Source organism: Mastomys coucha, unplaced genomic scaffold, assembly GCF_008632895.1.
Source record: "Mastomys coucha isolate ucsf_1 unplaced genomic scaffold, UCSF_Mcou_1 pScaffold13, whole genome shotgun sequence".
Lineage (NCBI taxonomy): Eukaryota > Metazoa > Chordata > Mammalia > Rodentia > Muridae > Mastomys > Mastomys coucha.
In genome coordinates this window covers 7,064,553-7,077,434 of record NW_022196895.1, presented here as the reverse complement: position 1 = coordinate 7,077,434, position 12,882 = coordinate 7,064,553, and the positions used below count along the sequence as shown (strand labels likewise).

The window sequence follows — 12,882 nt, the reverse complement described above, 5'->3', positions numbered from 1 at the left end:
CCCCTGTCCTCTCCTCTCTCCTCTCCCTTCCCCTCTCCCTTCCCTTCCCCTCTCCTCCCCTGTCCTCTCCTCTCCTCTTCTCTTCTGTCCTCTTTCCTTTGTTCCCAGATCTGTTTCTATGTGCAGCCTTGGCTGTCCTGGAACTCATTCTGTAGAACAGGCTGGCTTTGAACTCAAGAGATCCACCTGTCTCTGCCTTCGGAATGCCGGGATCAAACGCAAGCACCCCCATGTCCTGCAGTTTCTTCTGTTTTTAATGTAGTATTCCTAATTACCACAGTGGATAATTATCTTTCCATTTGTTTGTGAACTATTCAGGTTTCTTGTTTTATGAGGCACCTACTAACATAATTTCTCATATCTTCATATTGATTTGTCTTTTTCTTATTAGTTCAAACGTGCCATTTTTCTTTGAAACTAGCTCTCTATTAATTTTTACATATTTATATATTCTTATTGCTTCCTAATTTATGTTTTTTGTTTTTATTCTTGTTCTTTTAATAACACAAAATTATGATTTTAATATAGTGAAAAGAAACGTGAGTCTTTTCTTTTACAATCAACACTTCATATTTCTACTTTTGAGACATGCTTCCTAGATCTGCAATCTTATTTTAAATATCTTCTAAAGGCTCCATACAGTTTTTACATTTATATCTTATTCTATCTACGTGGGATTTTTAAATATGTAGAATAAAAGAGGGAATCAGTTCCACTTCTATATAAGATGTCTAATTTCTGGGTACCGTTTACAGAAAGGTTCCACTGATCAGCAAGCTGCACTGCTCAGCTGAAATGCACATGTGTGATCTGCATCAGTTCTGGCCTTCCCTCTCTACTCCAGTGTGTCTATCCCTGTGCTAAGTCCACCTATCTTCATCATATGTTTGTCATGCTTGGCTGACACTGCGGCAAGGCTCTAGTCTGGAATTATCCTGACTTCTGTAAAACATGAGCTACAACAGTAAGAAGTTACTACTACAGTGGCTCACAGAGAAGGATGTCTCAGTTCACAGCCAGCATCTCTGACTACAATGACAGGGATGACTTCATGAGACATTTTTTTCAGGTTCATGTAAATGTATCAGTTATTTAAAATCAGAAAGAAAAAAACTGAAGAAAATGCTTTGGTTTATTGTGAGTCTGGGGATCAAATCCAGGACTCCATACATGTAAAGCAAGTGAGCTACAACTGGGCTACATTTCCCAAGTAGGAAAGCACTTGGATATATATATATATATATCCACTCATATATATATATATATATATACACTCATTTTTATGCCAAATCAATCATATAACATATATGTAATCATATACAGTATGTTTTCATGGAGAAATGGCCCATGGAGACAAAACTGAGCCATCCTACAAAGTCATACAATAGCCTACCTGACAGAATTTTTGTTAACGTTATTCCATTATTGGTTTTAGCAGGCCTTAAGTAGCTCATCTTTGGCATAGTGGTAGATAAACACATTATCTTCATTTGGAAAAATGGTACACATCCCAGGGCTAATATACATCTTTCAGGTACTGGTATAGACAGAAAAGCAAATTTGGGGATTTGGGCTAAGAGGCCCTGGAATATTGTAAGGAGAGTTCTGTGAATGGCTATAGTGGGAGCTCAGAGGATACAAGGGTTTGGCCAGGCAGTGGTGGTGAGCATGCCTTTAATCCCAGCACTTGGCAGGCAGAGGTAGGTGGATCTCTGAGTTTGAGGCCAGCCTGGTCTACAGAGTGAGTTCCAAGAAAGCCTGGGCTACACAGAGAAACCCTGTCTCAGAAAACAAACAAACAAACAAAAAACAGCAACAACAAAAAAGAATACAAGGGTTCAAGAGGAACTTCCACTCCCAGGTGTTCTAACATTCCCAGGATCCCAGGATCCCAGGATCTCAGGAGCTTGGTCACACCAGGATCTCAGGATCACAGAGGCAGTTTGACTCCCAGGAGCTCTGACACACCCAGGATCTCAGGTTCTCAGGATCCCAGGATCCCAGGATCCCAGAATCCCAGGATCACAGAGACAGCTTGACTCTGAGGAGTTCTGACACAACCAGAATCACAGGAAGGACAGGCTCCAGTCAGATTTAGCAAGGGCAGGTAGCACTAGAGATAACCAGATGGTGTGTGTGTGTGGGGGGATTAAGCATAGGAAAGTAAACAACACAAACCAAGGCTACTTGGCATCATCAGAACCCAATTCTCCCACCATAGCAAGTCCTGGACACACCATCACACTGGAAAAGCAAGATTCAGATATAAAATCACTTCTCATGATGATGACACAGGACTTTAAGAAAGACATAAATAGCACCCTCAAAGAAATACAGGAGAACACAGGTAAACAGCTAGAAGCCCTTCAAGAGGAAACACAAAAATCCCTTAAAGAACTACAGGAAAGTCAGGCGGTGGTGGCGCACACCTTTGATCCCAGCACTTGGGAGGCAGAGACAGGTGGATTTCTGAGTTAGAGGCCAGCCTGGTCTACAGAGTTCCAGGACAGCCAAGGCTACACAGAGAAACCCTGTCTCGAAAAAAACAAAAACAGAACAAAACAACAACAACAACAAAAAAAACAAGAACTATAGGAAAACACAATCAAATAGGTGAAGGAAATGAACAAAACTATCCAGATTCTAAAAATGGAAATAGAAACAATAAAGAAATCAGAAAGAGAGACAACCCTGGAGATATAAAACCTAGGAAAGTACCACACAGAACTTGTCTACTTCAGTTGTGTCTATGTGACAGGCCTAAAACCCTGATAATGGACCTGAGGCATACACTTCAAAAGGAGTCAGTCTCTTGAGGTAGTCAGTCGCTGACATCTCCTAGCTCAGGTGTGTTTCAAATTGGTCTCTGCTAAAGTCTGTGGAGAGATCTGTGTGCTTTCTTTATTCAGGCATAAAGGTACCCTAAGAAATATTTCGTTAGTAGCTAAAACTAAGATTAAACATTATTTCCTGGCCTTCACAGTGTTTCAATAATCCTAATTGATTTCCTAGCTATAATTAGCTTGGAATTTTTACTAAGAAGCTGTCTTACCAGACAGGGTGTCTCAAGAGTTAGTGCTAGCAGTTAGGCACTTATTATCAAAGCAGTCCCACACAAGACAAAATTGTTTTACTATCAGAGAGAAGTTATAGGGCTTCTGTCACTAATTATCTATGTTACAGCCAAAAAATATTAGTATATGACCTTCAGCTACTTGCCTCAGACAGACCCAGAAAATTTATCTTAAGGCAACCAAAATAGCTCAAGAAGAAGGACACCACTGCTCCTCTACCTTGCACCTGGCTGCTTGTTCTCACTAACCTTAATGTAGCCGTCTCCTGCCTACGGGTCTTCTGTCGTTTGTCCTGTTTTCTATATACTATATAAGCCTGATTTCTACTTTGTACAAATTGCACTCAGATACCACACTTCCTTGTGTCGTTTTCTGTTTGTCACTCGCCAAATTCTTTGCCCACCAGACCAAAACTTTTATCACCTCATGAAACAAGGGGTTCCTGAAACAACCCAGTCTGTGACAGGAAAGAAATCAGGAGTCATAGATGCAAGCATCACCAACAGAATGCAAGAGATAGAAGAGAGAATCTCTGGGGCAGAAGATACCATAGAAAACATTGACACAACAGTCAAAGAAAATGCAAAAAGCAAAAAGCTCCTAACCCAAAACATCCAGGAAATCCAGGGCACAATAAGACCAAACCTAAGGATAATAGGTATAGAAGAGAGTGAAGACTCCCAACTTAAAGGGCCAATAAATATCTTCAACAAAATTATAGAAGAAAACTTCCCTAACCTAAAGAAAGAGATGCCCATGAACATACAAGAAGTCTACAGAACTCCAAATAGACTGGACCAGAAAAGAAATTCCTCCCATCATATAATAATAAAAACACCAAATGCACTAAACAAAGAATTTTAAAAGCAGTAAGGGAAAAAAGGCAAGTAACATATAAATCAAGCCTATCAGAATTAGACCAGATTTCTCGCCACAGACTATGAAAGCTAGAAGATCCTGGGCAGATGTCATACAGACCCTACAAGAACACAAGTGCCAGCCCAGACTACTATACTCAGCAAAACTCTCAATTACCATAGATGGAGAAAACAAGATATTCCATGACAAAACCAAATCTACATAATATCTTTCCACGAATCCAGTCCTACAAAGGTTAATAGATGGAAAACACCAACACAAGGAGTGAAACTATATCCTAGAAGAAGCAAAAAAGTAATCTTTCAACAAACCCACACAAACATAATCCTACCTCTAGCAAAAAAAAAAAATAACAGGAAGTAACAATCACTTTTCCTTAATATCTCTTAATATGAAAATTAATATTACCAACATATCCTAATCAATTGAAATTCAAAAATATGAGTAATTGGAAATTTGTTTGCTTTCATCCAGTGGTCCCTTTAATTTGGTAGTTGGAGAAATAGGTCCAATATTGTACAATCCATTTACACTTTCTGCTTGTTTGTACATGAGTGTCTTGCTGTGTACCACATAATGGTCTTGAAATCATGCTTCTCCTATCCCAGTCTCTCTATTAGTAGGATTGTTCATTTGATGTTTTTATACTATATTATGGTTTTCAGATCAGCTTACATATTTCAAAATTATTTATACAGCTAAAAGAAATGTAGACAATTAATTTGGGAGGTAGCTTGTAAGAGAACAACAAAGAGTGAGAATGAATGCTTTGCTTGATATTTATAACTATTGTATCAATTTTGAAGAAGAGGACTTTATAAGTTACTCTTTCTCTGAGAAGAATGCTTTTCAAAATCATCACAGTCAGTGAACCAGACCCTCACCTAATGTCTGCGCCACCCTGCAAGCCACACTCATTCTTACATGAATGTAACCTGTTCTCTGTGGGCTGAGAATGAAGTCACTCACTCAAGTCAAATAGCTTTGACCATAGCAGGAAATCTGTACCCAAAAATCGAGCCTACAATTCATTTCTTGGTGCAGAACTGTCAACTCTCAGCTTAGCTACGATGGAGGTAAAATCCTTTGGTGATGTGAGGGTCATTGAAGTACAGCCTTATTACAGTGAACTCCAATGTCTAAAAACTGTTCTTATATTGGGCTTGTACCACAGTAAGAGCCAAGATTTCAAGTTCTACTAAAAACAAAACAAACAAGCAAGCAAAAAGACTTTATCTATTTACTTTCATTTAATAATATGTCTACCAATTTTATGATTGGTATAAAAATATATATTGTTGAATATAATAAAAATAATTAATATTTAATTATATGATTTCTACTCTCTGTATATAATGTAAGCCTAACATATAGAAATCATATTCAGGGATATAATTTATTTTAGATGCATATAATTGACATTTATACTGTATAATTTATATTTAATGTATATAATTTTAATTTAAAGTATATAATTAATATTTAATCCATATGATTTATATTTATAAGTATATTTATATTTATAATATATTAACATAAATTATATTTGATGTATATAATTTATATAAAAAAAGAATACAAGGGTTGCTGTGGTCATAGTAGTTTCTAAGATCCTAGAGAAAAGCCCATGGGTCTAGGCAGTGGATAGCAGCCCGTGGGTCTAGGCAGTGGATAGCAGCCTGTGGGTCTAGGCAGTGGATAGCAGCCTGTGGGTCTAGGCAGTGGATAGCAGTCCGTGGGTCTAGGCAGTGGATAGCAGTCTGTGGGTCTAGGCAATGGATAGCAGGTTTGGATTCCCTGCGAGAAGCTTCTGAGATAATGTTATATAAAATTATGAGGGTAAAAATCCATGGCTGCAATAGAGACTCAAGGATATTAGCAAGCCAAACATAAAGAATATTTGATAAAGAAAGCTGAAAGCAAGGTGGACCCAATCCATGACAGAAGCCATACAGCTTGTAAAAGCCAAGGCCATAGGGCAGGGTTGCATAAACCTGCCGGTGCTTACATGATCAGACTTGGAGCTGCAGGATCTGGTGTTTGCCTTATTGTGTCTCAATCTTTTTGTTTTTTTTTGACTTTTTTTTCTCATGGTCTGATTCTTCCCTTTTGGAATAGGAATGTTCTCTCTGTGTTCTCTCACTGAAAGTTTAAAGTATGTAATTTATTTTTGATTTTAGAGGGGCTCATGGGTGATTATTGTCCACCTATTCCTACTGCTGTGGTATTCTGTATAGCCATATGGGGCCAAGCAACCATAGACTAAGGCCTTAAAAGCCATAAACTAAAATAAACCTTTTCTATCTTAAATAAAATGGTCTGGAGCAACTGGAAAGCCACATATAAAGTACCAACTTAGAATCTTATACCATTCACAAAATTAACTTGGCTACTTGGCTTAACTTCAAGAGTTATAACAGCAAAGTTTTTAGAAGAAAGTTAGATATTTTAAGACTGTTGGTTAGAAAGTGTCTCTTTATCTGTTCCTGAATTCTTGTCCCGATTAAAACAGTGTATATGTGTGGGAGACAGATGCGTAGGATGTAGATAACTGAAGACATAGCCACCTTTGATGGTGAAATAATCCACTGGGATTGGTGACTAGAATCTAAATAACCAATGACACAAAATGTTGTATGAGATATGTGGGGATGAGTAGTGCAAGTTGGAACAGCCAAAGCTTGGTGGGTGGGACTCAAGACAGAGCCATGTGGGTAATAAATTAACCCTTGCACAATATGTACTCACAGTTCAGGCTAAGAAACCCTGACAACCAGCAGTCCAATCATCTATCAATAGGTGAATCTTAATGAATCAGAAAAACAATTTATACCTAATGTTTATCATAATGTTAACCTGAAATCCTTACAGCCTGCTCTAGCCAGTCTGTGTTGGAAGGAATAATGGTTGGTGTATCTATACATGTAAATGGGTCACTATGCAAGTCTTCCATAGGACACCTTATAGAAGACTGTTGTCTTCTAGTAAACTATCTGGGTTGCACCTACATCTGCTAAGCGTGAATCTCAGGGTCAAGTTATCACTTGCCCTCTACCCAGGAATACTGAAATAACATTTGGCCACCGTGACCCTTCTCTCTCTTCCTTGCTTCCAGGACACCAGAGGATCCTTGACTAAAGCCCAAATCTTTGCAAAAGACTGATTTCTTCTTTCAGAACAACAAAAAATGTTTTCAAAACATATTTCCTGGTACGATTAATTAATATTATATCAGCGCTTATGACATTTTAATATTTCCAGGGAACAACTTGTTATTTATACATCTAGCCTACCTTGTAGAAAAGCCAGCATGGTTTATTGTTTTTTAATCCCTTCTACGAGTGGTTCTAAATCATGGGGGTTGTTAGTCAAATACTGGAACCCTGCCTCACGACATCTGATAAGGTTCTTAGAATGTAATGAACACTTTATGTACATTTATTAGGAGGAAGTAAATGTTAATTTTTAACGCTATAGTTTTAATTTTTCATTTTACTATCTCCAAGGTCTAAGGCAAGATAACATTCCATAAAACCCATCAAATAACTAAAATAATATTCTAGGATAGCTATGCAGGCATACTGCTGATATAATGAAGGTTGGTCTTTCAATGCCAAGAGCCAAATACCAACTTTTTTCTTTCCCGAATAGCTAGTGACATGATGTTCATGTATTTTAGAAAGGAATGGTCTGTTGTCTTAGGTAGTAGCCTCTATCTAAATATCCTGAGAGGTTAAATGTTGCTCAGGATCAGAAACATGGTTCTTCAGGTTCAGCCAGATTTTGCTATGGCCTCATTATACTTGTTGACATACTCTAATACTTCAACTTAGTAAATAATTTCCCAGGCTCACATGAAATTCGAAAGTAGCATGGTACATTGCTAAAGGAGACTCCCTAGTTTTTGTGTTTTTTGGTTTTATTTTTAACCCGTGATGAAGCAGACAATGGTTAGCACATATGAAATTACATATCAGATGGCTAAGAATACAGACAAGGGAACTGAAAAATAATTCATATACTCTCTTAGAGTACTTTTATTATTGCCTAAGACCCAGTTATGTTACTCTTGAGTAATTTTCTCAAATAATCAGCCTTCAGCATGGGCCATTTTGTTCTGCCTGAAGGCTTACCGGGACCTCAGGTCCTGGCTAGTGGTGTATAATAGATGAGTTTTTAGGAAGCTGTCCTTGTAGCCAGTCCACCATCGAATCAGCCACCCATTCTGGTGTCCAGGTTTGATAATATACTAGAGGTTTCAAGCATTAAGATTTTTATCTAGGGACTCATGGCTCCAGCAGCATGTGTATAGCAGAGAATGGCCTAACCGGCCATCAATGGAAGGAGAGGCCCTTGGTCCTGTGAAGGTTCTATGGCCCAGTGTAGGGGAATGCCAGGGCCAGGAAGTGGGAGAGGGTGGGTTGGTGAGCAGGGGGAGAGGGAAGGGAACAGGGATTATTATTATTATTATTATTATTATTATTATTATTACTTTCTTTTTTTCCTTTTTTTTTCAGAGGGAAAACTGGGAAAGGAGATATCATATGACATGTAAATAATAAAATATCTAATTAAAAAAAAGAATTTAAACTTAAAAAAAAAAGACTTTTATCTAGATGTTTGTACCAGAGCTTCTGTCTTTTGGCATTAAAAACTAGACCCTGGATTCATCCATGGTGGTACCAGTCTACCCACGAGCCTGTTTTATACCAGCTAGTCTGCTATTCTCTCCAGTTAGCTCAGGGTTTCTGTTGTTTGTTTCTGATTTTCTTTTTTTTTTTTTCTTTTAGAAACCTTGTTTCCTTCGTGTCTTTGATCCCTCTGTCTCTTGTGCTCTTTGGGTCTCCTCTTCTATGGGATTCCCTGAACTCTGATGGATTAGGGTTACCTTAGGGGTTAAACACAGCTCTACCTAGGATTCTACTCGTCATGAGTGTGTCCCCAGTATGTGCTACCCCACACAGCCTGTGGTATCTGATTTCTACATACTCTCTACATCTGAGTCCCCTGGCATCCCATCCTGTGCTTAGCCTAAATTTTCCTCCACCTGTTAGTTCTTTTCTCCATTCTCTGTCTAATATTGGTCAGATCACTGAGACTTAAGTCCTGGTCCTCCAAAGACTTACCATCTCAACACTGGCTAACTCTAATTCTAATTCTAATAGTAGCTCAAACTGCATCCTAATAATAGAGAGTATTTTATCTGAAAACATCTCACTCAAGCCAGCTAAGAAAGTTTAAAGATGCTTCATTAAATATACACCTGTCCTTACGATATCAAATTGCTTCCTACCTGTTGCCGTGAAGCCTGCTTTGTATCCGTTAGCTGTTCCATTTTCTGGGGCCACAGCTGATGATGACACTGAAGAAATAGGCTTAGTGGAGTGGCAAAGAGCAGAGGATTGTCGGCTTCTACATTCTAGAAGGGGTTAAAAGCACACGATATGAAGAAGCTAGTTTCTATTTTAGCAGGCAATGGGGACACAATCCATAAGATTCAGTGAAACAAGTTTTTGCTTCTTGAATGGCAGCAGCTTTGTTACAGCCCTGTCCAGACTAGTGAACAACAGTCTCCCTAAGTTGTGCTCAAGGCAAAGAACAATCAGTTTGATGGCCCACGGATTAGTTCCCACACAAAAATACCAATAATCAACACAGTTTTACTAGTTTTGTGGGCAAAATAAAGGGTAAAATGTCAATTTATAAAAATATTAAGCTTTTTAGATGCCAGGTAACCTTTTTTTTTTTTTTAAGATTTATTTATTTTATGTATATGAGTATACTGTAGCTGTCTTCAGACACACCGGAAGAGGGCAGCAGATCCCATTACAGATGGTTGTGAGCCACCATGTGGTTGCTGGGATTTGAACTCAGGACCTCTGGAAGAGCAGTCAGTGCTCTTACCCGCTGAGCCATCACTCCAGCCCACAGGTAACTTCTTGTTCCTAGTTTATTTAAATGTATGACAGTAACTTTGAAGCCACCTAGGCTGCTTTCAGACATTTCCACTCAATCTTAATAAATATTCATACATAAGAAAACTAAAAACTGTATAGATAAGAAGAGACAAATTAGAAGGAAATTATTATTATTAGTTCTTATTAAAGGAAACAGGTAAGTGGTACCCAAAATGACTATTGATAATACAATGGCAAGTTTTGCATTAAGTGATAGTACTGAGGCTCCGATGTGACTCTAACTGTACTGTGTACTGACCCTGTGACAGTCGCTCGGTCACCAGGTTCCAACTAAATTATACGATTGCTGGTCTCACAAAGTAGTGTGTGAAGTAGAAATGTAAACGGTTGTAGCAGGGTGCTAAGGGTCCTAAGGAAAGTTTCCATGGTAACGTGGCATATGCAAGGACTGAAAGAGCAGCTTTCTGAAAAGAGTGATTGTATTTTGGCATGAAGTTTAATTTCATCTTATGCATATTATGTGCATAGATGTGTATTGATATTATGTGGTTTTATATAAATAAGTATATAATTTCAGTTCCAAAAGAAAATCTGCTATAAATATGAGACCACTTTAAAAAATGGCTAACTAGTATCCTCAGAGCTCCCAGGGACTCAACCACCAACTAAGGACTATACATGGTGGGACTGATTGTTCTGGTAGCATGTGTATAGTAAGAGGATTGCAAAGTCGATCATCAATGGGAGGAGAGGTCCTTGGCCCTGTGAAGGTTCTGTGCCCTAGTGTAGGGGAATGCCAGGGCCAATAAGTGTGAGAGGGTGGGGTGGCAAGCAGGGGGAGGGGGGAGGCAACAGGGGTTTGTTCTTTTGGTTGTTGGTTTTTTTTTTGGAGGGGAAACTGGGAAAGGAGAAATTATATGACATGTAAATAAAGAAAATATCTAATAAAAAAAGAAAAAAAATGAACATGTGAATAACAGTATTTAAAAGACAAAAAAAAAGATGGCCAAGTAAGGTGGCTCAGAGGGTAAAAGTGCTGACCACCAGGACTCAGCTCCTGGAACCCACACAACAAAGGGAGACAACAGATTCCTACTGGAACCCACACAACAAAGGGAGACAACAGATTCCTACAGGCTTGTCGTCTGGCTTCCACACGTGTCATGGTAGCACACACATGAACACACACACACACACACACATCAATCAATTATCAATCAAGCAATATGAAAATGCTATTCTTCACTAGGATCATGAACTCTTGGGCACCAAGAAGTCAAGTGTATTTATGCAAAGAAAACAAAAGCTAAAGGAAAAGTTGAAAGGTAAAGAAATGATTCTTGCCTTGGTCTTTTTGCTCTTTAACTACGATTTCTGGTATTCAAGAAGACTTTCTAGAGGGAGAATTCTGTAGACTTTGCCAGGATAAAGAGCTGTGAATGATATTCTTACGATTCAGTGCTTTCAAGACTTAATCTCTAATGGCGATGGCTTGGGACAGGCAACACCATTTCTTGTGGCATTATATAGTGAGTACCACCTCAAATGCAGCCAAAGTAATTATGATAGAGGATTCAGAGACAAATGTGCTACTGTAATTTGGATTTATTCTGTGACCCCAAAGTCAGGTAAAACTCTCGTGTTGGCAAGAATGATAAAGACAATTATTCTATGGAGAAAAAATTCTCAGCATCAAAGAAATTACATTAGGATAGTCGCTAAAACTGGCAATGCCTACCAAGTACAGGAAGATGTGGCTTTTCTACAGATTAGCTAGCTAAATTGTTGCTAATTCCAAAGAAACAAAACTGCCAACTCAATCATGTACTTCCCAAGGTATCTAGAAGACTGAATTGCTATTTGGGTATGTTTTGGTGAAATAGAAATAGAAAAACATAGATTAGCAAGAACTACTAACAAACTGAAGTAAAGCAAAGAGAACATTTTTACATCAAGTTCTCTCTAAGTGAAAGACACACAGGAGTGCCTTTCCCAGCCCCAGAGCTGCACACCTTCTCTGGACGCAGATCTGGAGATCTGCACTTTCCTGTCTCTCCTATACTCAGATGCTTCACTTAATTATAACAAGGGGCAGGTCAAACAACCTCCCAAAGGGCTTTGCATTTTTGAGCAGCCTTTTGAACTTGAGCTATTTATGTGTCCCACACCTGTACTCTGAACCCTGCAAGGGTCACTTGTCGCCCACACAGACTCTCCCGGCCTTCCCCCTCCTGGAATGTAATTACCTTTCCAGCAGATGAGCGGTCCCTTTGATAACACGCCCTGGGAGGTTCTGACTAGGTAGTACTTTAAGTGCTTCTGCTTCTTCGGCTGGGTGGTAAGCTTCAAGTTAATGTGGTTGGAAAATTCTGTGAAATATCGAAATCCTCTTTCTCCACAACCGATACAGTTTCCAGAAAACCCTGAAATGGGGGAAGCTAATGTTACTAGTGGCCTTGTAAGTTGATACACAACTTGTACATGTGAAAAGTATTCATAGTCTATGGAGCCAACAATTTCCCAACTTTTAGGAAATACTTCAGAAGGGGAGAAAATAAGCAGTGGTAGGTTTTCAGCCGAGTCTTCCCCCACTCCCAACTTTCCCCTTTGATTTTAAATTCTTCAGACAAAATTGCAAATGCTTGTAAGCTGGTACTCTCTGTTCAAAAATTCAGGAACTCTAAGGTTGCTCCAATGCTGCTCTCACATGAAACTCAGTCAAGCCATAACAACTGCAGAGCCATTTTTATAACAGTAAAAGACTGGGAATAAGGTCAACACCACTCTAACAGGGCAATGGCTGAGAAAACAGACTGGGAAGGATCAGGGGACAGAAGTTAGATAGTACATAAAGACAGGAAGGACGGGTGGGCACTGAGGGGCTTAGTGACAACACCTGTCTAGCCGAGGAAGGCCCTGAGTTAGAGCCCCAGCATTGGGAGGGAAAGGAAGGAGGGAGGGAGGAAGGAGTCGGGGGAGGAAGGAAAGGAAGGAAAGGGAAAGGGAAGAGG

At 39.1% G+C, this 12,882-nt stretch overlaps 1 protein-coding gene across 4 annotated transcripts in view; it reads right to left on the bottom strand.

Moving 5' to 3' along the window:
* Positions 1-12,882, bottom strand: part of Greb1l (GREB1 like retinoic acid receptor coactivator) — a 265,485-nt gene that overhangs the window by 85,213 nt on the left and 167,390 nt on the right. For all 4 annotated transcript variants that reach the window (XM_031364954.1, XM_031364953.1, XM_031364956.1 and 1 more), the window contains 2 exons: positions 12,118-12,294; positions 9,247-9,372 (listed from right to left, as the gene is read on the bottom strand). In XM_031364954.1, the coding sequence (XP_031220814.1) occupies positions 9,247-9,372; positions 12,118-12,294 (303 nt within the window). The remainder of the gene's footprint in view (positions 1-9,246; positions 9,373-12,117; positions 12,295-12,882) is intronic.